The sequence below is a fragment of the Anarhichas minor genome, unplaced genomic scaffold, assembly GCF_050575085.1.
Source record: "Anarhichas minor isolate MPS153535 unplaced genomic scaffold, ASM5057508v1 ptg000040l, whole genome shotgun sequence".
In the NCBI taxonomy this organism is placed as follows: Eukaryota; Metazoa; Chordata; class Actinopteri; order Perciformes; family Anarhichadidae; genus Anarhichas; species Anarhichas minor.
Window position 1 is genome coordinate 2,938,481 of NW_027466486.1, and position 23,865 is coordinate 2,962,345.

A 23,865-nucleotide genomic window follows, 5' to 3' on the forward strand; every position below is an offset into this window, starting at 1 on the left:
GCTTTGCAGGACATAAAGCCTGAGGTGGGCAGAGTTAAACCGGGCAAACTCCTGCCCGCTGGCCTCACAGGGTCCAACAGGAACATCTTTTCCATTTGCACACTGGTGCTCCACTCCAAGACATTACAGCATCCCAGTATAAACACACACACACACACACACACACACACACACACTCATAAAGAGAGCTACAATAAATTGGAGCATGATGAATTATTCAGAGTTTCTCTCAGCCTCATCATGGACACAGCTTTTTCAAAGTCACAGGGGACGTTTGTACGATCACGTCGGAGGTCTCCATGTGCTCCAGTGAGGCGTTTATTAGCAGATAATATTCTGCTGGTTTTGGGTTCTCGGGCTCAGGATCCTGCCCAGACGACAGAGTCATCGGGATCCAGCCAAGGCCCAGATGCAGAGGGCAGTTGGCAGTCTTGGCTCTCGGGTGTGTGACTAACGGCGTTGCTGAGCAGTCGGGCTGTTGTGATTCTGTTACTCCAGCTGGCTCGGCTCAGTGGAGGAAGTCCATTAGCAGGGACAGTATTCTCCGGAGCCTCGGCCCAGAGGATAATGGGCCTATCTGGGAAAAAAAGGACTTCCAGATGAGAGACGTGGAAGCTGACGGTCCATGAATAGATGAGTGGAGTTGAGCCACTCGTCTTCACTTGTGGGAACAGGAGGAGGAATTGCATCAATCTAAAATGTCACACACATTTTTTGGATACTGTGACGATTTTATAATTCTTTTTTATATTTACGACTTATTAATTTAATTTTCATATCTATGACTCAGTATAGATATGTACGAAGTTAAAATACTTAGTCAGTTATGAGATATTTAGTTATTAAAATAAGATATTCTTAGTCAAACTTATGACATAAAAAGTTTGATTTACCAGAGTGACCATTTATAAATAAATACTTAATATTTCATAAATTTGAACAATTAAATTATTTGACTTAACAATTCATAATTAATTTTGACTTCAAATCTAAATCTTTATTTAGCACCTATAATCTATTTGTAGTAGTCATTAATTTGACTTTTTGTATTTTTGATTATTTATCTCACAAATTTGACTTCTACTTATTTATTTACATATTTTCTTCCTGGACCATTCTCACACCGACATTAGTTTTGGCCTTTTATATCCAACTTAAAGAAGAATCACCTTTGCATCAACGAAATCTAAATGTGAGCAACAATAAGATGCAGTAGAGTAAACAGCAGCAGCAGTGTGAACATCCAGACAGTGTGGTATCACATGAACATTATGGAAACGCTTCTTTATTATCGATTAAAGCCAAACGGACAAACAGACGGACACGTGGTACCTGCTGGGTCGCCCCTCAGAAGCAAATAACTTCAATGAAAAGTCATGAACACGGTTTACACAGAACACGAACACACACACACACACACACACACACACACACAGCGGGACAAACGTTCCCACTTTAAATTCAGAAACAGTCTTAGCAGAGAATGTGTGCAAACCTTTCAGGAGCAGAAGAAGAGGGTGAGGAGGATTTCAAGAAGCAGGCGATGAAGATAATGCTACAACTTGTGGGGGAACTTCAAAACGTTGCAAGACTTAAAGAAACAAAAGCTTGAGTCGTGCAAGTCGTCTGTCCAGAGTGTCACCGAGCATCGACACCGTGGACTCAGATCTGAAAACATTCACCGCTTGTATTTCATAGATAGTAAACTGGGACGTCCTGCTTCTTGAATGACCTCCCATCCGGACGGTAAACAGAAACATCTTCTAACAATATTGCCTTTAAAACGTACACATCAGTCATACTTTCAACTTCCAGTTGTCGTCACGCGGACGTGTGATTCGACAATAAACAGAACAAGATCATCCGTCCACTTTTAAAGTGCTGTACGTTCGTTTGTGATCCGTCTTTAAGCGAGACGATGTAACTTTTGAAAGAAGAAATAACACAATTTTGTACAAATAAAGGTTGAATGTTTAAGCAATAAAAACACACAACAGAGACAGCTGTTTAGCTGCTACTTGGTCTGGTGTGACCAGTAGCTAAAGGTGGCTAATATTAGCAGAATCATCTCCACTTGTACTTCTGTAACACTTGTATGTAACACATCATCTGACGTTTTATGTTCTTAATTTATGAGTTAGTCTATAAAATGTTTAATAGAAAGTCTCAGTTATGTCTTCAGTTTGCTCATTTAATCCAATCAACAGTCTAAAGTTTAAGACATTATATTTGCTGTGACAAAGAAAAACAGCTGGAAGCAGAGAATGTGTGTATTTCTGCTTGAATGAATGGCTGAAAACAATAATCAATTATCAAAACAGTTGTAGATTGAATAATTGATTAATCACTTCAGACCTAATTAAGGGAAATTATGTGCGATTATTCTGTAATTACCACCTCGGCTCAAAAGTTACAAGTCTCACTTTAAAGCAGTTCCACTTCGTAAACTTTTAATGTCTCGGAAAGAAGAAAAAAATGAATTCAAAGACGACAGATGAGTCAAAAAAACAAACAGAGAACAATGTCATTGTGTGGGAATCATTCACACACTGTAAAGACACTAAATAATGAAGAGAACATCTCTATGAATAATGTTAGTCGCCTCAAATGTTTAAATAAAAATACAGAATTGTCAAACACACGGTGCGATGAATGCTGTTTGGCTTAGTCAGTACCAGCACATGCTAACAAAAGATCCTGACAGACATCCGACTCCACTGTAAGTACAATCTTCAGAGTCGCAAAAGGCATTTAACTGCACTCCTGCAGAGCGTCTATGGCATATCAAGCAGTGGTTGAGGCCTCGCACAGTGTTACAGGAGAGGTGGGAGACAGAGCGAGGCAGGAGGAGGAAATAAAAAAAACACAACCAAGGCTTGTAATCATCTCATGGTGAGGACGAGCGTCTGTCAGCAGCGCCTCTTCTTCTGCCGAGGCGGCGTGACGGGACACGAGTCCCTTCTAGCGTTACAGTGACACATGCTTTTCAAATGTCAAGACTCTCCCCTCTTTATTTCTCCCCTCCTGCGGAGCGACGCCGGACATTCCTCCCGTTACTTCATGCACAGAGAGAAAGAAAGTCTCGGCCTCGACTCCGAGGTTAACTCGGGTTAACAAATGTCTGCGCTCGTAGTTGTGGAAGGTGCCGCACAGCCTGCACCTCCAACCTTCTGATGCACTTCTAGTTCAACGATGTCCGAGCATTGAAATCCACAGAGAGCAGGAGGGAGGTGGGGGTGGGGGTGGGGGTGGGGTGGGGGTGGGAAGTTATTGATGAGTGAACAGTCAAGTGGAGCGCTTCTTCACTGCTCGGTGGGACACACGTTTCGGTCTTTGCAGCAGAAGTAATGCACCACCACGCCGTTGGGATACCTGGCAAACGCACTGAGAGGGAAAAGATAAACACAGAGAGGACGGGATTATGACTCAAAGCTGCAGCAAAGCAGATAAACAAGCAATTCATCAACATGTAGAACAGGGAAACAAAACTGAGCGGGGTGTGAAATGAAGTGCAGCTCAGGGCAAATAAACAACTGAAACTGCAGACACAAAATAATGTGATAAAAAGAGATAAAAGATGCTGTTGCTATAAACTGACAGCGTCATAACACCCAAATGAATGAGGCTTCTGATGATAACCCTCAATAACTCTCCACAGATCCACAGATGTATGACACATAATAATAAATAGAATAAGAGCAAAACATAAAAGATACCATTTTAACACATAAATACAACAATATTAAAAGTATTATGTTCATACTAATGCTCAGCCAGAAACAAGCCTGTCTTTTGGGGACCATGAATGACTTCACTGAGATCGTTACCTGGTTCCTATTTTCTTCTTGCAGACTCTGCAGGTCTTCTCCTCCGTGACGACACATTTAACCTGCTGGTGGAAGATCCGCTCCTCCTGCACCTGAGAGCAGAGAACAGGTGAGCAGAGGCATCTCTAACATCCGGTGTCTGTGGCAGAGTTACCCGTGTGCTAGATAACGAGGTGAATACCTCTTTAGGCCTCTTAAAAAAAAGAGTGTCATGCCATAAAATGTGTTATTCAAACGTATTGTTGGATGTACCAGATATACTCGTGAGCAAACGTGGGCGTCAGGTTACACGCGATGGGCCGATACTAGCGTGTTGTAAGTGGTGTTAAAGAGCAACCGCCACACCAGCATCTAAACAGATCGAAGTGACATGCGAGCTACGTGTTGGTTAGCTGAGCAGCGAAATATCGCTGTAACCTGCAGACCGGACGTTAGCCGTGCAGCTTTCTGCTGGAGCACAAGATGATGTCAGAGGAAGTTTGATAAGAAGGAGACTTTAGCAGGAAAGCTAATGTGATGGTTTTTCAAAGCTATGCAACAGTCGGACTGTGTCGTTTCTGCAAATTACTTGTGAAAACGTTTGATGCAAACAAGTTCTCCCTCCACGTCGACACAGAATTGATTTGTTTCTCACAGAACAGAGAACATGTAATTACAGAGCAGATAAAAACAGTTTAATTTCCGTTGGACTTCATTCAATCAGGCAGGAAAAATCAATCTTTAATTGACCTGCTCTTAACTAACAGACGTGCAGCCTGTGGCCAGAGGCAGCAGACACTGCTGTGCGTTACAGGCTGGGAACCACTGAACTAAACAACTCAAACATGTCGGATTCTCTGCTGATGAAAACAAAGGAGGCCGTCCCTGTCCATCCTCTGGGAAAGGAGTTTTCACTGTAAAACCAACTTTTGTATATTGTTCTTATGCTAAATCACCTGGAGCACATTTTAGATGAGTTGAGTGTCTTTAGTCAAATTTATCCACACAATTCAAATCTTCAAATTCCTCTCTGATGGTTAACACGTGAATGGTGACGTAGTTCTGGCAATTCGTCCTTCAACCTGAGCTCCAGGTGTCCCACAGCTCCTGCACAGAGCTGGAGATGAACTCTCTCTCTCTCAGATGAAGGGAAGCAGTTTTATGTCTGACGCTGCTCTCTGACTTCACCAAAGGAAGACCATTAAAACACCATTTCTCTGAGGGAATCGATAAAGTGTCGCATTATCTCAACAAGAAAGGAAGACAGAGGCCTTGATTCCTTGTCAGCTCGCATTAATCAATTCTCACCACCTTTTCTTAAAAGGGTGACGTCGGTATTTTTCAACATAGAGAAGATGCAATTATAAAAAAATCCAGTATTGAGTTAGAACGCAGCAGCCACTGAACAGGCTGAAATGTATTCACTCGTGACGACTCCTCACGTCGATATACATCCACTAAAAGTGCTCGTTTTTACCACCGACAGGCTCAGATTGCTTTAAATGTCTGACATCCTCATGGAAAGGGAAAAGTTGTTATTGTCATAGGACTTGTTGCGGTGGAAAAGGCGAGTGACATTTGGAGAGCAAAGTGTCGTGTGTTGTCAGAGTTTGTTGTGTTGGAGTACAGAAAGAGTCGCTTAGTGTTATCCGTCATGTAAAGAAACCCTCCAGGACTCACTCTGAGGAACTCGGCCTGCAGCAGACTCTTCAGCACCTGGTTGCAGCGCTTCCTCTGAGCCCTCTCCTCCAAGACGCTCTCCAGGAAGACCCGGATCTCTCGGATCTGAGTGTTTGCTGGGAGCAGGTTGATGGCCTGGGAAGACAAAAACATGAATTATTACAACATTATGAGGAAGAACTTTGAGCAAATTAACACTCATTTTAAAAGTATAATGTATAGAAATGAGCAGAGGCGGTGATCTTCATGTCGTGGTGAAGAACAGTTGCTGAACTGTATTCCAGAGGGAAGCGTCGCTTCCACATTCATGAGATGCAGAACATAACTCATTAATCATTTCCAAACGATAATACAAAATGAGATGACTTCCTCTCGGGAAAAGTAATTTGCTGCTACATGACTTCTCTTACCTTTAGAAATAAAAAGGACTCGCCTGTTAGCCGCTGTGTGAATGAGGCTAAACACGATCAAGGCCAGCACTCTCGCTGTCCTCTTGTTCAACGTAATTAAATTAAATTAGCACATACAGCCTCGTTACACTCAGACAGCTCAGAGTGAGAGTTTCCTGCAGAGAGACAACTGAGAGCTGGCATTCAGCTCAACTTATATTCTGCATTTGTGCTGCATGTTCGTTTAAATAAACGATACAACATGTACAATGTGGAACTGCACTACTATACACCAAATAAGATGCATTAGTTTGATTATTTAATATGACATGAGCTCTCTGACAGTTAGCCAACTCTGCCTCAGTCTCAAAATCAGTCGGCCTTTAGTCACACTGTTTATCAGGAGGAGGATCCGGCTGCTGAAAATGTTCGTTACTGAAGAGCTGCAGAACTTTAACTCATCTCCATCCTTTGTGCTGAAGGAGCCTGACCCTGTTGCTCATGAGAGTCGCTTATGCGAGTAGCTCTTACTTACTTCCTTACTTGGGAGTTCCTATTTGTTCCCAAAAAGCAGCTTTTCCTTGTTTACCGTTTGTAAATAACATACAAGTATTGATCTCTTTGTCAGTCAGACAAACCAACAATACGTCACACCACTATATTTAGACATTTATAGACTAAATGACAAGTTGATTATTCCCAAAAAATGATTACATACAACAACAAAAAGAATGTGCTTCATGTTCGAAGTTTTTCCAGAAATATTGGCGCAGTCTCGTCTTGTTTTCTTGGCGAGGCAGAGTCTGGGAGCGAGGCCAGGGGAAATGAAGCAGGTTGCCATCAAGTCAATGAGGGAGCGCAGGGAGGCACAGCGGCACAAAAAGACAAGATGGAGAGCTTCCCGGTTGTGGGATCCAAACCTAAACACTCACATAAACCTGCAGTGTTCCCCTTGAGACGCTCCTAATTTGACACGGCTGTGGCTGAGCAGACGAGCGGTGCCTTTCACACACAATCGCTTCCACTTTAAATCACAGCAGCCTACAGCGAGGATATAACTGAGAACAGATAAACTTTGTTTTATGGATTCAAATATTTACAGTGACAGAGTGGTGGCGTTTCAAAGACTCCGTCGCTTTGAGATAAGATATGGAGAGAGAGAGAGAATCTACGATCAGCTGAGTGACTTAATGTGGACTGTGTGGAAAGATGCGCAGCAGCTGGATTGAACTGAAAAACACAAACAGCTTTATAAAGCCCAGAGTCTCGCTATCCAGCTACACTACGCCCAAGTCCATTCACACATGTGTTTTTGTGACAAAACGTAGTTCAGAGAGCTCATCAGGGATTCCTCCAGGCTAAGATCTTGTAGCGCAGTGTCATGCAGTGTGGAAACTACTTCAAGATTCCCAAAAGGACAGCGAGTTGTGTAGTGTGAACAGCACAGCAATCTGACGACTTTCAAAGTCCTGTAGTGGGAACTGGGCTTTAACCGTGAAAATGTGGCACCTTTTTACGTGGATGTCCTTTTGAATTGAAGCAAAATCTATTGTTCTACCTGCATCCAGTGCCGTCATTGACATAGTTGGATGCAAGAAGGAAATACAGGCCGCAGCTTGGATTTCTCAGGCTGCCATGGGACCTTGCACGCTGCGGAAATGGCTTCCCAAAATACAGAGGATGTTGTGGAGGAGGATACTTTTTACAGTGTTTTGGCTGACTTGAGCCAGCGTATACGGCCGATGAATGCGGTGCGAGTGGACGAGGGAGCGATCGCAGCAGATAACAGTTGAAGTTTATCCTGGTACATGTAGGCACATGTCAAAAAACAGCTTTTATTCAATTCTTTGCTATTCTGATTCTGGGTTCTGATAGTTGAAACTGTGCAAACCCCTCTCATCTCGCTCTAAAAACAAACTAAAAATCAAATCTTTAAATGAGCGTTCAGTTCAGTCGCTGCTCTAATTTCACACCAAATGACTCATTTTGTGTGTGTGTGTGTGTGTGTGTGTGTGTGTGTGTGTGTGTGTTATCGTAAATCATGTTATTCCATCTCATTGTTATGCAGCCTAAACAAGCCGACTCTTATCAGTTCCACGTCTTGTCTGAGCTCGCAATGATCACTTAATCTGAGCGATGGCAAAGAGTCAACTCACAATGATAAAGCCCCGGGTTGAATTAGAAAGTAATTCCTGCTCTCTGATTGAATGAGCAGTTTGAAGCACCAGATGAGATTGGCTGAGTAGAAAAGTAGAATTCAAGTGCAGCCTGATTTTGTGCACATGTCAGAAGACTTTTGCAGCCTTTTCCGTGTCAACTCACAGTAAACACATGTTACACTCCAAGGAGATAAAACAAAGAATGAGTTGCGATTACCAGACTGGGGTCAGGTGCCAGGTCACCGGAGAGAGGAATGTGCGTGCCGCTCTGTGGTCGTTTACCTTGGTGGTGTCGAGTTTGCTGTGGTGCAGCTCCAGGACGTGCAGAGCCGCCTGGAGGTTGGCCTGAGGCTCCGACAGCTCCATCTTGATGGGCCCCAAGCAGTGGACGTCAGGAGGGGACAGGTACATTCGCAGCAAAGACAGATAAACCTGAAGGGAAGAAATACAGCCGCTAGTGCTCAATGTCTCTGCTTCACCATCGTTACGGGTTTGATGTCGAAAGTAGACTTAACACACAGGCATCAAATATTCAGTGTCCAAACAGAGATCTTGTATATTTCTGACCTTTACAGAAACAGCAGTGATCCGTTAATAAATCTGATGATGATTCATGTATTTTCATTTAGATCTTGTTTGGTTGCAGAGTCAAGTTCGTCATAACAGACAATGTCAGCTGTCCTTTCTGACAAAACACGTTTCATTGGGAGCTTGAGCCGTAAATAATCCATTATATTTGTGTAGCACTTTCTGCAAACCCAGAAGCACTTAACAGACGGCAGCCGAGCGTACAGAATGAAATAATTGGTCATAAAACAACAACTACATCCAGGAGGAACAGGCAGAAATTATTTTAAATTATTTTTATGAAAAAAGCCACTTACATCTTTATTCCCTTCGACCGAACTGTTGTAATGGCTGTGACAGTATCTGCAGAGCACAAGAAGGTAAACCATGAATTTAAATGGATTCTTCATCTTTAGTCACATCAGCTGCTGGACTTGGCAAACATTTGGCAGGTGACTGGTGTTAATTATCCACGCAGTCGTTGTTGTGCAGGAGTACTCACTCTTCAGCCATGCGGGTGTCTTTCAGGATGTGCACATAGATGAAGAGCGCCTGCTCGTGTTTACCCATCCGACCCAGAAGCAGAGCCCGCTCCTCCAGCAGGCCTTCAGCATGGAAAACAAGTTTCACCCTTCAGCTTAAAACGTATAGAAGTTGGCTAAAACATTCCTCTATAACTGAGAACACATGTCCATGAGGTAATGGAAATGACATGAAATACTTTGTTTTACTTAAGTGCATGTTACATAACGTTACATTTAGCCCCTTGAGGCAAATTTATGGTTATATTAAAACTGACTGGAGATATAAACTGATAGTAAAATATGTGGTTCAGTTTGAATTTCTACAGATTTCTGTATCAAAAACAACAGATTTCCTTCCATCCTCAGTGTGTAAATGCTTATGGCTGATACTTATTTTCGGCCACAGTTCTTACCATCAAAGGGGAAGTCACTGACGAGTCTGGCTGGTTCATAGCTGGTAGAAATATCCAGGAAAGACAGCAGCTTGTTCCTGAACTCTCCCAGATCACCTTCCTCTTTCCCCGCAGACACAGCTGGAACTCCTACAGCAGCAGAGTCAAGGAATTGTGAACATGATTGACAGATAAGTTAATAATTCAAATAATCTAGGTTACAAAAGGTAATCATAACAATGATCAAGTGCATCAAATATATCAGAAGTGCTTCAAAGAGCTACAGAAATCCTTTAAAAAGGGAAACCGTATGGTTTAATTAGTTTTATAACTTGAATCATTATTAAAGGATCATCCTCGTCTTAATCGTACCCTGTGGAGTTATTAACCACTCGCAGCACTACAGACTTAATATCTTTATCCCGTTTTGTTTGTATTGTGCACGCCCACGAGGACGCAGCGTGCTTCACATCCTGCCAATGGCTTTAACACTAATCTACGGATTGACAGTCAGTGGGAACACGCCAACAAAGGCAGTGAAGAAGAAGTAGAAGACTGCTGGCAAGCAAACATGGACGTAAACTACACAGGTTCTAACCGTAGGCTTTGCAATGGTTTGATTCAGAAGGAAATGCACCCTGCATGTTAGACCTCAAAGATACACGCCATGTGTTTTGGTAAGAAACACTTGATGTAAACAAAACTTTTCTTTTTTCACAAGTCCAGAAGAAAACTCAACGGAGCACATTTGAGGTGGACCTGAAAAGAGAGCCGATAGAGGAACAATAAATAATGGCTGTAGAACTGAATGATCTCAGAGAAACAATATCTTAATATCACGGGTCGCATTCTGAAATGTGCTTCATAGCGAGACCTGAAGCAATAACCTGCCCCAAGGACAGATGTATTTATTTAATTAGTTGTTTTTATTACTTTATTTCTCAGACAGAGTGCACATTAATGAGCATCGCTGGAAGTGTAGCCGTCTGACAGGTTCATGTCAATACACGGTCCGTGGATGGTCATTAAAAGACACGGAGAGAGACAGATGGACTTCATAATAAATCCTGACACAGGATCAAGCAGTGAGAGACAACTATCTGGATGAGTAGGCAAAGGCAAACCGAAACCATATGCAGTGATGTAATCACATGAAAGTCCTCCGATAAATTTGGATTATGTTCTTTTGGCATTAAGAAGATATTAAAGCCCAAGGCTCATGTTGCCCTGCAGCTCAGATAGAAGAATTCACTTCACTTTGTAGCTTTGCTTCAGGTAGAAAGGAATGAATGTTAAGTATCTGTATCAAGATGAAAACAATAGTTTTTAAAAGAGGCATAAAGTAGTTCGTATAAAACTTTTCATGACTTTTTAAAAGGGCCTGCAGATACTCTGAACTTCACTTAAATTAACTCTCAAGTATTCTGTTGCTCGTACCTTCTGGCAGTGAGTTGAGGTACTGCTTCATGAGGCCTTGGACCCTCTCCAGGTAGAGCTGGATCAGCACATTGTGAAACTCAGGGCCCTTATCGTCCCACACGTAAATGATGTGCTCCAAATATGGGATGGCGAGCTCCTTAAAGCCCTCCTTCAGGAAGTTCAGCACCTTGTCTCTGGGCAAAGTCTCCACCTCGGTCAGGTCCTCTGTGAAGATCTGGACAGGAAGAGAGATCTTTAAACCTACGGGAGAGCTTTCTTTACGCCGAGTGGACATAAAGTACAAAAATAGAATGAGCTTCGATCTATGACCAAAGAAATACAAAAACGTAAAGCAATTTACAACATTCATATAGAACTAAAACGAATAAGTGAACCGTTGTGTAACATTTTGCGTCCCACCTTCAGGCCGTCCTCAGAACAGATCTTCAACACCCAGGGAGAAAACTCAAAGATTATTCCCAAATTCTCCTCTCCTGTGTGTGGGGGAGATAAGGGGGAGATGAGGGAGTTTAACTTCTTCAGAAGGTGCTCAGAGGAAAACAAGTAAAGATGGAAACAAAGCAGATGATCGCGCTACATGCTCTTTCTGATATTAAAGAATAGAGCCCAACGTAGTAGAGCTGCAACAATTAGTCAAATATTGAAGTAGACAATCAACTGCCAACTATGTTGATTACATATTGAATAAATAGCCAGGTCCAGAGCCTCAATTCTGATTGTTATGACAATGCTGACGTTAAACATCATTTTGAGCCAGACATCCAAGATGGCCACAATCCATCGGGAGCTGGCCGGACTCTGGGCCACAGTGTTCACATGTGTGGAGTGAACCAGCAGCTGCTTCTCATTCCGGAGGACGGAGACTCTACTGGAGTACAGGCGTGGATTTCTGGGTCAAAATGATGTCAAATTGTCAAACTGATGTCAGAATCCTTGAGGTTGCCTTTCACGAAAAAGGTCCTCTGGTTTAAAAGTTTATTTTTTCAAGATGGAGTCAGGGACCTGGGGGCTACATTTATTTGATAAAAAAGTTCCATAGAAGTTAAATCTATCATCAAAACATCTTAGCCAGACAATGGTCACGGATTTGAAGTTCTAGACCGAACTAGAACAATTGAAGTGCACTTTTCCTGCAAATAAAATTAATTTAAAGTCAAAGATTTCAATTTACACATTTATAGACCAAACGATAATCATGTTAAAACCCAGCAGATTAATAAATAATTCAAACATTTGTTATTAGTGTAAAGTGCTGTCGTAGCGTATAAACACAGTGCTAGAGCCACTTGACTTGAATAACTTTATGACCCAATGTTGAACACATTGATATTGATATGATATTTTTGTTTTTCCCCCCACTGGGTTTTATCTCACAGGCAATTTACTGGATTGTTCTGGAGTTTAACCACATTGAAAAGGCTGATAGGAAGAAACAGAAAATCCCTGGTTCACAGATTAGTAACAGAGTAAACAGTGACACGCATGGAGCAAGATCCTCTCGTTTAGTCGGTGCCAGACATATGAGAGACTGCAGACCATGACATTTACATTTCATCCAACATCCACCATCAATCAGGGTGAATGTTCCTCTCAGAGCCTTTCCCAAAATCACCCCAACAAATTGAACATATCTAGTCGCGGTGACAACTTTGACGCCAGTTTAAAACAGACTCCTTACCCAGTCTTTGGAGGTACTGCACCGTTCGCTCGTGGCCCTTCAGCGGAGAGTTGGCCTTGGTGGACTGGTCCAGCAGCACCTGCAGAGCTGGTGAGGAAAGATGAAGGGAGGCGAGTGAGAGGGCGAGCGAGAGCAAACGTGAGATCAGTCTGACTGATGGAAAGTAGCAACATGTCATCTCCTCTGTGGTGCGCACTGCGTTACATAACTCCTGGATGGAGCACAGTGCACAGTGTTAATTGGTGGACGGGAACAGCTGGTTTGAATTGAGGGGCATCGACTCGAGCAGCATGACATCAGAAGCACAAATTGCAGCAGCGGGTCGATTGAAACCAGCCGCGCTCACAGCGAGAACAGCCCAGAATCTGCCGCAGTATCCCGCCAGAAACCAAACAACATCAAGACAGCCGTGATCTACGAGGACGACGAGCCGACCGCTGTGATCTACGAGGACGACGAGCCGACCGCTGTGATCTACGAGGACGACGAGCCGACAGCGTGCAGGAAACCTCCTCCAAGATAAATTAATATAAAACATAATGGAACAATTCAGAGTACAAAGGCTCTCGTTTCTGAATTGGGAGGTAACGAGGAGGCCGCTGACAAAGGCCAAGGAAGGTCTAGTGTCAAGTGATCCGTCATTTAAATACTAAACCCCAAACTCAACATCCAATTTAAAAGTGAAATTGGGAACGGATGTTTCAGTGCGTTTCATTGTTGTGTGTTCAGTTGTCATGCTGAGGCCTGCAGACGATAAAGCACATTATGACGAATAAAACGGATCATCCGTTTGATTGAATTATCTTTTGTCTGCTGCACGAGAATGAATTTCCCACTCAAAACATTTTTTAAATCGCATCAGAAAGTTAATTTAAGTGAGTTCATTTAAGAGGAGTTTTCCTGTGAAAGTTGAAAGAAAATGTAACACTGGCTGCAGCATTATCTATTCAAATATATCTATTAAAAGTCCTACTTTCATCATTTTACACCAGTAGAAGTACAAAAGAATTAGCACTAAAATATACTTCAAACAGTAAAAGTAAAGGTACTAATTGAGAGTGTTTTATTATACATCATATTACTGCAATATTATTACTGATGTACTTACACTTACTGAACATGTCAGCAGCATTTCAATGTCACACCTGGTCGAGGTAAAGTCAATTCCGGCTAGTTTAATCGACATCAATGCATCATATTTTATAAATGCATCATATTGATGTAAAATATTAATCTGAAAAGTAACTAGTAACTGTAATGTAAATGTTGTAGAGTAAATTGTACAATATTTATACAACTATAAAGCAGCATAACTTTTAAATACTCGCTCAAAATAGTACTTCCGTACAGCTGTGGTTTTTACGTACTTTTAAACTCAATACAACATTTAGAACATATAGAGACACGATCCCCTTTAACCAGAGCAGCAGAATTCACACAGAGAAGAATACATTATGTGTATCTAGTATTGGCTATGTATCTAGTATTCTTTACTCAAACAATATTCAACATTTGTAAGAAAACCAAAGATTAATCTTGTTCATTAAGCCCAGTTCTTTGAATTTGTTAAACATGTAAAACACTTGGAGGGAATGTTTGCAGTGAACATTTCTTTAGAATAATCACAGATTTCAGTCGACTCATCCAAATGAAAGAGAAAGAAAAACAAAATAAACTATTTAACGAGAGCTTAACTCTTACTGCAGGTTTATCCTCTTAATGCTGGTTCCTGTTTCTCACCGTCATGTTTCTTTAAAACAAGTCGTGGCTTCTACTTGCTTATGCAGCTTAAAATGTCTTGTTATCCATTCATGCGTAAAAGCCTATTTGAACTTGCACTTGAACTCGACAGAGCAAAATATCTGACGGTTTTCCAGGAAAGCCACAACAGCTGAAGGAGGTGTATAACTCCACACCGTGTTAAATGAATCATTACGCCCCAAATCACACAAACGGAATTCAAACTGTCTTTGCAGAGAAGCACAGATGTACAAATACACAAATAAGGACTAAAGTATTAGGCATCCCGTTTTGGGACAGAGCTGGATGAAAAGTGAAAATCACTTGAAGTGAGACAGATTACTTCTATTGCTTATATCACGAAAATGCACAAAATGTCCCCCACATACTTTGATGAGCATTAAATAAAAATAGTGCAATCTTAAACTGCTGACAAAAAAAGCTGATATTTAAAAGTTGAATCCCTAAGAGTAAGGAGTCCAGAGACAATAAAACATCGAAGATATCTAAATGTTGAAAAAACACGGTTGTGAAGTTGCAACTTGTTTAACTTCCCCAAACAGTATTCCAGCAGGAAGATCAGATCCCCACAATCACACGCAGCTCACGTCCGCCCCGGTGGGTGAGCAGCGAGCAGCAGAGCCTCCTTACCTTTCTGGTGCAGGCCCTTCTTCTCATAGAGGATGATGAGCTCGCTGTACTTGTGGGCCTTCTTCAGGACGTACTCGCTCTCCTCGATGTGGCAGTGGTTGTTCTCCAGACGAAGGAGGGGAGACACCATGGCCACGTTGGTCTAAAGAGCAGATTATAAAACATCAACACCACACATTTACAAACGTTAATCCGTTCACCCCTTTAAAGCTCGGGTTGTGTTTCACCCAAAGACTTCAGGAACGGTGACCTCACTGATTGGTTCCTTTCTGCTTCACAGATCATTATCGATATCATTTAAATAATGTGGTGCAGGTGTTAGCGCTCATTGTAAGAGGAGCTCCAGTCGCTCTTCGGTTATCCCTCCAGTGTGATCTGCCCTTTGAGTTACTCGGATTAAATGGTGCTTATTATACCTCCACAGAGGAGCACCTGGTGGCATTTCCCCTGGATGCCACATGGACCGACTCGTCTAAATGTTGAAGAGCAGCAGAGACGCATTGAAGACAAAAGCCAGATCTCTCTGTGGAGGAACTTACTTTGGCTGCTTGTATCTGTGATCTCATACTTTCTCTCCATAGATGAGGTTTGACACAGTGTGCCTGGTACATTGAATAGCTGTCCAGGCATCTACCTCCCTGAATCAAACCCCAGACTGACGTTACTGCAGCTACACCGAGAGGACGCTGCTTTAAAACTGTGACTTCAAAGTACATCTGCCAACGCGCCGCCTGACACAGAACCCATTTAGCTACGTGGGAGGTAAAGTCAACTGCCTCATGTTGCTGCCAATTCCTGCAAATGTTTGGATTTACATCCTTGTGATATGAAATAATTTTTCTCTAAGCAGACGATCAAAACTGCCAAGTTCATTAGAGCCGAAACAGTCGTTTATCCTGAAATATAAAACAGCTGGATTAGGTTCACTGTAGAGTGGTTGTTGATCAGAAAGTACGACATGAGTCATGAGTGGCATTAACGAAAAGAGAATTATAAAAATAAGCTTGTTTAAAAAAATGTTTCTAATGAAAAAATCATAATCCATTTTATGAGGAAAATATGACACCTATTGGCAAAATGACTGCATGAAATAAAAACGTTTATTTTATCTTTGTCAAAACGTATTTTTTACGTATTTTACTTCCTTTAGTATTAAAATCTTGGTTGAATAAAAAAATATTTGAAACAAAATAAAAACAACTTTTGGAGGATAGTAAATCAATAAAGAGCAACACACTGAACTGTTTTCTGTATATTCTGCAAGACATTGAATTATTAATATCAAGTAATAAATGGCAGTTTGGACTGTAATGTCTCCATTTGTTGAGAAAGAAAAGGAAGGTGGTCTTACGTGCAGGTAACACTTCAGCAGGGTGGTGTCAATGATCTGCAGGAGCTTTTTTCGGCTTTTGATAGTAGGCGTGCCCTCCATGAGCGGAGACGTTATAGAAGGGTCAGAGTCATTCAGCTGTTTCACAAGGTGGCTACGTTTCTGTGAGGACAAACAAACAAAAAGGTTAATACTGTGCCTCCTTTGATTTACTCCAACTATCTTGATCTTCACCCGTAACATGCTTATCGACTCTTGTGTTTTTGGTAATCCTCCTCCAAGTAGAGCCTCGTTCAAAGTGGGGTCTGACAAAATGCATCACTTCCATCATGGATTCATACATCTCACACACACACACACACACACACACACACACACACCTGTGTGAGATAGTCGATGAGGGCGAGATGAGCCTTCTCCAGCTCTGCCACGGACAGAGTAGGCAGAGGGTTGGGGTAGTGCAGCTGTTTGCGGTAGTCTGCCGGGAGCAGGTCTGGGTACAGCCCGATCACGTGGGTGGGATCTGCAGAGCACACGGGGGGGGGGGGGGGAAATCTATCACATTTATATTCCACGTGTATGATACTTGAGTTTGTTTAGTAGATGTGACATCATTACATGAGAATGTTATTTGTAATAAAAACATTTCCATCAATACACACAATAAGAAACATGTGCAATGAGGTGAAGAAAAGAGAAAGAAAAAGTAGACTTAATAAATTAAGGCCAGTTTCACCTTAAATAGGCTCCAATACACAAACATTGATCATGAGAATACAATGAGAGGACGTTTATCACACCTACCTGTGCCCAGTTTGGCAAACACCTGCATGGAGTCATCAAATCTCTTCTGGCAAAACAGATTGAAGGCATAGAGATTCTGGATGTGATGGATCTGCTGCTTCTTATCACCGTCGGAATCATCCTTCATCTTCTGGCGGAAAACAGAAATAAGAGAAATAGAAGCAAAAGAAAAATGTATCAGGCTACAGAAAAATGTCTCCAGTTAACTCCTCAGAATGTGGAAACCACACGAATGGCCTTTATCATTCTCGAGGATACTCCTGGATAGCTAGACAGCGAGATAAGCTGACAATGAAGCACAAAGCCGTTTCAACATGCGGCTCCTAATCAAGATAAGTGATGGTCGGGTTCCATCCGCTGAGCTAAAGCACCAATTGAATCCTGAGGAATAAATGAGGTTAAATAGTGAAGTGAGTGGTTGTGCTGCTCACCGCCAGCTGAAGAGCCAACTCAAACTGTTTGTCCTGAAGGAGATGCCGGATCTGGGTGGCTATCGACACGGGAACCAGGCGCCACACAAAGTGGTTGCTGGCGACGTACACAATATTTTGCCTGTGAAAGATAAGAAGAGAGAAACAAGATGAGAGAGGACAGGTCGGAACAAAAGTGTTTTTTCTTTGTAAGGAGGGAACTCACTATCATGAGAGATAGAAACTGGTGAGCGCAAATCATGCATGAGGATGTTATGTGCAGGAACCAGAGTGGTATAACGTAAAAGTGTCACCATTCGTTATTGAATCTGTAGCTTTAAGCCCTGAGTCTTGCAGTAGCCACTGCAGCCTTTTTCATTTTTTTTTTTACATCAAACACACTGCAGTACTGAGCTGTATTGCTGCCAGCATGACGGAAAGAAAATCTTACTGTTACAACACCCTTATAACAAGATATTTATCATGTTAGGACATATTGGAGTTCAAATTATTCAGTTTTTTTCTTGTTATAACAGCATATTATCTTATAAACAAGAAATTGTATTTTATTATTAGTAATTATAACCGGATAAGTTGTTATGATCATGTTATGTGTTGGTATGTTGTTATAACAAGACACTTCCATATGGCAACACAAAACTCAATATTCTCAAATTCCTGGAGCGGTGCAATAATGCAGCCAGTAAAATGTTGAACTTATACTGAAAAGTAAACAGCTAATGTCCTAAAACAATCTTTTGGTGCTGTAGTTGGGTCAGAACTATGTGTTATAAAATCACATCTTCACAGAGCTCTGCCTCACCCGGCTGAGGTGATGAAGCGAGGTCTCTGCAGCTCCACATTCTGCACCAGTAGCCTCGGCTCAAACGTCCGGATCTCCACGTACCGAGGAAGAACGGCTATGATGTACGGAGGCTGGTGCTCTGAGAACGTGTGAAACAAAGAGGCGAGAGTGTAAAACGTCAACCAAAAACCCAACCGCCACAGGTGGGTTTAAGACATAAAAATATCAAACATCTTCTGCACGTCACTAAATGTCTGTAGGCTTACATAGAGATGTTTTTTCAAGTTAATACACGGGTCAAAAAGTTGTTTTTGAGGGAGAAGAGGTAACTCTGACTTTATTACATTTTTCATTTATTGGACAGTTGACGGAGAAGAGACGGACAGGAAATAAGGAGAGAGAGAGCAAGAGAGAGAGCGAGAGAGTTGATATGCAACAGAGGTCCTCTGCTGGAAACGTACCCGGCATGTTACCGTTACGTGGCATGTGCTGTGACCATTTGGCGACCAGGGCTCTCCGACAATATATTTTGTTGCAGAATGGACGTACTGGATTCATTCCAACATTGAGAAGACAAAAACTTTTACTTTATAGCACCTAATCTACCTGTATTTATTTAATCGAGCGATTAATCGTGAAGTCTATTTAAATATCAGAAAATAAAAACACCCACTACAATAGACATAATCGTTTCAGCTCTAATAAGGATTGCGTGTTTTGAAATCCACCTGACCCAAACTCTGTGTCTTGACGGCAGGTGCATCAGCTGCGATTATGGAGGGAAGTCTTTGAGGCTACTAGGGCAGGAAATCCAGCCGGAGACGGCCGTCCAGACAGGCCTGAGGTGGGACTCTGGATGTGGGACAGACTGTGCCCACAGGCCCTCTGGACGGTCAGTTACATGCATTTCAAACTGACCAGCACCCATCCTATGCTGATGCACGCACATCATAGCCACCATATTTGTCTATATCAAAACAAGGAAATTGGAAACTGTATGAAACCACTGCTTCATTTCCCCTTCATATCGTTTCCTCCTGCGTACCTTCTACAGGAAGAGGAGCCTTCAAAAAGAACATGAGACCTTCATCTGCATCACCTCTGTTCTAAAGCTCATTAGTAATCCAGACATGTGGTGTCTTAGTCACGGGGTAAACAATGATGTATTAAGTTTCTAAAAAAAGGATGTTTCCTCTGCTGCCATGTGGGAAACAGTAGCACAGCTCAGACAGAGTGGAAAGCTTGAGGAAGAGGGAAGAAAAGTCAGACAGCAGCTGGATGGCAGCAGATGACGGTGGCAGTATTTAGGCCGTCAGGTGTTTGTTTTAATAGTTGCTATGTGAACAAACCTGTTCAATCAGTGTCACAAGAACTGTTCGGTCACATACCAGTCAGTGAACTCAAAGAGCAACATACTGAACGCTTTATACAGATGAAGTAAAAAAAAAAAATGTATTGATGGAAAGTTCCTCAAAGAAAGAGGAAGGAGTTAAATCTCAGACTACGCTCACACTCGTGTTAAAGGAGTTCCAATAAAGATATTTTAGTTGCCGACTGTGTTTTCTAATTTGTGTGTGAAACAAAAACCTGCAGGTACATTTTATGCCATTCCCTAAATCTAACTGTCATAATTGTGTTCTCTACCGCAGCTTGTCCTCTGTCCTGAATGCGCTAAAATGCTGAAAAACCGTTTCTCCTTCTGGCATTTCCTCGTTTTGTCCTCTGATGTTATTTGCTCTCGCCAGTGCAGAACGGTATCATCATGGCCCAACTCTTTAATATCAGTAGTCTAATAAGTTGTTGGAGAGAATGTCTTCAGCAAAATCAATAGATGCTTACTTTAGACTAAATATATCTGTTAATCAAGCTGCGTCTAAGACGGTGTTGCTCAGTTTGTGTAATGCCATGGATTTTTTGAAGGTTTTAACTGTTTAGAAAGAGTGATAAAAAAAAAAAACAATGAGCTCATTTGGTTTCTGTCCATGAGTGAAATGGACTGCCAGAGGTGACACATTCTGGCGAACGCCTTCTGTGTTATCTGGAAACCAACCCACAGAGCGCCGAGGGAGGGTTTTAAGCTCTTGTTAGTCTACATGTGTGTGTGTCTGTTTGACTTTGCTGTCAGTTCTTGTCAATATCGAAAACAAGTTAGCTCCAGCAAAAACACACAGACTTGTACTGGGTATGTAGTAGCTTGTTTACCATATAAGCAGAAAATAGAACGGCTTGAGCAACTAGTAATTATATTTCTACAAGAAAGTGGACGCATGTAAACATAACTCAGTGTAGAATATTAAATGTCTCACAGTATCAGCTGGTGTGCATCTCTCTTACCCATTGCTATTGGGATGTCGGTCCAGTTCAGGGCACACTTCTGGGTGCAAACGCCCTCTTCGTTCAGCACTACGGTTAGGTCATCCTGGCCAACGGCCACCTTCCCATCAGCCAGTGGGGTAACCAGAGGCTCCAACTGTTTCCCGGTGGGGAAGAGCTCCTTGATGGAGCCCCGGCCATCCATCTGATCGACAGGAGAGGTTCAGAACAGCCCATCAATAACATGTTACAAACTTTGTCTGTACGGTCAAGTGAACAGTGCTTCAGACAAACAACTCCAAAAAGATACGAAAAATGAATACTAAGGCTGAAGCCTCAAATAAACACGCAAATTCAAGACGAACATAACAGACAGGAACTCATTAAATAATAGACTACTTCTGAACTTTCCAAAACATGTCCATGAAACACCCCCTAAGTTACATGCTAAATATTTGTAGTTTTCCCCTTCACAGAGAATAAAAGCTGGATCACGACAGATCCACTGATTCATGAACTGCAGAAGAAGACTTGTGCTGTGATTTTTGCACTATTTGGGATAGTTTAGAACAAACTAAGCCTTCAGATGTAAAGAATGAATTATGCTGCAGGAGTGTTTTATGTGGTCTATTGATGTTTTGATACTTTATAACATCTCTCACCGTTAAGGAACACACTACAAACCTTTTACAGACTTCTGGCAGAGTATCACTTTAAGTTGTAGGTAGCTAGAGGTAAAGTAAAGCTGAATATAAAAAGCTTATTGTTATCCATTCCTGTGGCACATACCCGAATGAGGTAATAGTCTCGCTTGAAACCAACACATATGGAGTTTTCACACCAAGCCATGGACTTTGGAATGTCTGGTGCACCAAAGTCCGCCTGACAGACGAAAAGAAAACATTAGGATGATTAAATGCATCAAAGGACTGAAAAAAAAAACAAAAAAAAAAAACCCGTCCTGTTGTGGGTCACATCTCAAGTTTATTTCATTTTACCTGCAGCTCGTGGAACTCTCGGTCCTTCCAGTAATACAGCTGGAGTTTCTTTTTCACCGCAACACACATTCTCAACCTTTCCTCTCCTGTGCTGGTTTGCTGAAAAAATATACAATTCATGAGTTCAAAATATGAGGATAACACAGACATGTGGAAACAAAAGAAGAAAAAAAGTGTCTCGGACATAAGATTGTATGGAAATGATACCTGTTTTTTGTATGTTTCAGCCAATTAACTGTTAATGTTATATTAGTATTACTGTTATATTAGTGTGGAACATTTTAAAAACATACTGCCTTGTAGTCAATTGGTCAAGAAACACCAGTTATGATCCGCTCAAAACCACCTGATAAATCTGAATAAACCAGCTCAGTCAAAGCTGCCTGTTGGCTCTTAAACAGTCCACTAATCTATAATTGTATGTTTGTAGTACTTTACATATTGTATGAATATGATAGCAGTGCTGTACAGTAACAATACAGCAGGCATTGTGTCTAAAAGCTGCAAGTGTAAAAGGACTAACTGACCTGCAGGTCACAGGTGAAGAGCGTGGCGCCTTTGGCTTTGGACACCACCGTGATCTGCTGGAAGGTCAGGAGATCATGGACGTGGATGTTGTTCTCTGGAGGAGAAAATAGATTAAGAGAATGACGATGAACGCTCTGCTTTGACGCAAAAAGATTACAGTTTTATCAATTAACAGGTGAAGACTAATCAGGAAATATATACATTAGGGAGAGAAAACGTACCTAGAAGACTGACAAGAATTTTGTACTGCGAGACAACGTAGAGCTGTAGAAAGAGAAAGACACCCAATTAAAAAGGAGGTTTGAACCAAATGACAGGCTGAGAACACACTAGAGCTTCTTTGTTTCACCCACTGTTCCTGTGGTTTTTGCCACTATCTGTAAAAATGACTAGTCTTAACTACACTGATTCAATTTGAATGTTGTTCTGAGTCATCAATCATCTTTGGTAGCCTATGGTGGCATATGGATGGGTCTTAAAGCATGTGGGATTAGCTGAATCATTCCAAGAGAGGAAGTTGGCCATTAAGAGCTGAATTTAGTGTAAAGTAGTCCTAGAAATCTGAACGTATTTGAGTTGTGACTCGCTCACCAGACTTCAAATGCATCTCAAATGCATCTTACAGCCTTATCTACCTGCTGAATCTTCTTTGAGAAGTTCTTATTGGATTTTTCCAGTGTCACCTCGAACCGGTTGGTGCCTAAAGAGAAAAGAGGAAGCAGGAAGCATTAGGTCTACAATTACACAAGGGATCAGATGCACCACACATCTCCTCGGCTCATCCTACCTGCATCCTTCTTTATTCTGTAGAGAAGAAGATGCCCTGGCTTTGTTCCCACGAGCAGCCAGTCCTCTGTGGGAAGGAAACGTAAAAGAGTCAGGGTCTGACAGTTGAGAAGGATGCCGTCATTCATCACTTCACCTGAGACTGTATTTCAATAAAAACCCAGAAGAACCACTTATAATACCACAGAACAAAACGAGTAGCTGTGGGATAAGATACATCAAAGTGTATCTTATCACTTTGATGTAAAGCTTGTAAAAGCTTATCAAAGTTCTGTAAAAATTTACCCCAGGCCGCAAGACAGTCGATCTGAAGAGGAAGCTTCTCCAAAATAGGCACCGGCTCATACGCGTCGTGCATCTTGAAGCAATACTTTTGACTCCAGTTACAGACCGCTCTGATGGCTCGATTCCACAGGGAGTTGTTGACGCCTGTGCCGGGACAACAGCTGACTGACTGGCCGCTGATTAGTCTGTCAGGGGTGGTCCGCCTTTATGTGCCGCCATTAACCGACTGAGCAGCTTTAAATGTTTCCACAGGGGAATGAAGGAAATCTTGGTTTGGACTTCTGTGAGTGCTATGTAGCTCGGCTTGTTAGCCAGCTAGTTAGCTCTCCAGACCAAAACAACAGCTGATTGTTAGCCTGCTAGCTTAGAAGTTAGCGAGCAACGGCTACATTGTTCCCTCTTAACTCTACGCCAACTGAAACCCCAACAAAGACAGTCCGTTACTGTGTCGATAAAGACAAAACACAACCTTTAATTAACTTAATACAAATAGTATTAGCCGTAGCGGTTAGTTTTTGTTAGCTTCTTGTTGCTACTTCCTCAGTTGTCTTGCGGGTTGTGTTGACGACGGCTGCGCGAG

At 42.0% G+C, this 23,865-nt stretch overlaps 1 protein-coding gene across 3 annotated transcripts; it reads right to left on the minus strand.

The window, feature by feature from the left end:
- Nucleotides 1-1,265: 1,265 nt before the first annotated feature.
- On the minus strand, nt 1,266-23,865 carry vps39 (VPS39 subunit of HOPS complex). Of its 3 annotated transcripts, none has more exons than XM_076107834.1 (24): nt 23,286-23,865; nt 23,002-23,067; nt 22,850-22,914; nt 22,436-22,478; nt 22,214-22,308; nt 21,687-21,785; nt 21,478-21,570; nt 20,710-20,893; nt 18,394-18,514; nt 17,592-17,712; nt 17,161-17,287; nt 16,737-16,879; nt 16,378-16,518; nt 15,027-15,168; nt 12,636-12,722; nt 11,357-11,430; nt 10,955-11,171; nt 9,539-9,667; nt 9,104-9,206; nt 8,919-8,964; nt 8,317-8,466; nt 5,487-5,621; nt 3,828-3,919; nt 1,266-3,384 (listed from the first exon to the last, which is right to left on the minus strand). In XM_076107834.1, the coding sequence occupies exons 1-24, from the start codon at nt 23,356-23,358 to the stop codon at nt 3,303-3,305; spliced, it is 2,628 nt and encodes an 875-aa protein (XP_075963949.1). In that variant the 5' UTR covers nt 23,359-23,865; the 3' UTR covers nt 1,266-3,302. The 3 variants fall into 3 exon arrangements, 2 of the variants coding, with proteins under 2 accessions (XP_075963949.1, XP_075963948.1); XM_076107833.1 differs by having other exon boundaries at nt 17,161-17,290; XR_012959017.1 differs by having other exon boundaries at nt 3,260-3,384; nt 8,252-8,466; nt 17,161-17,290.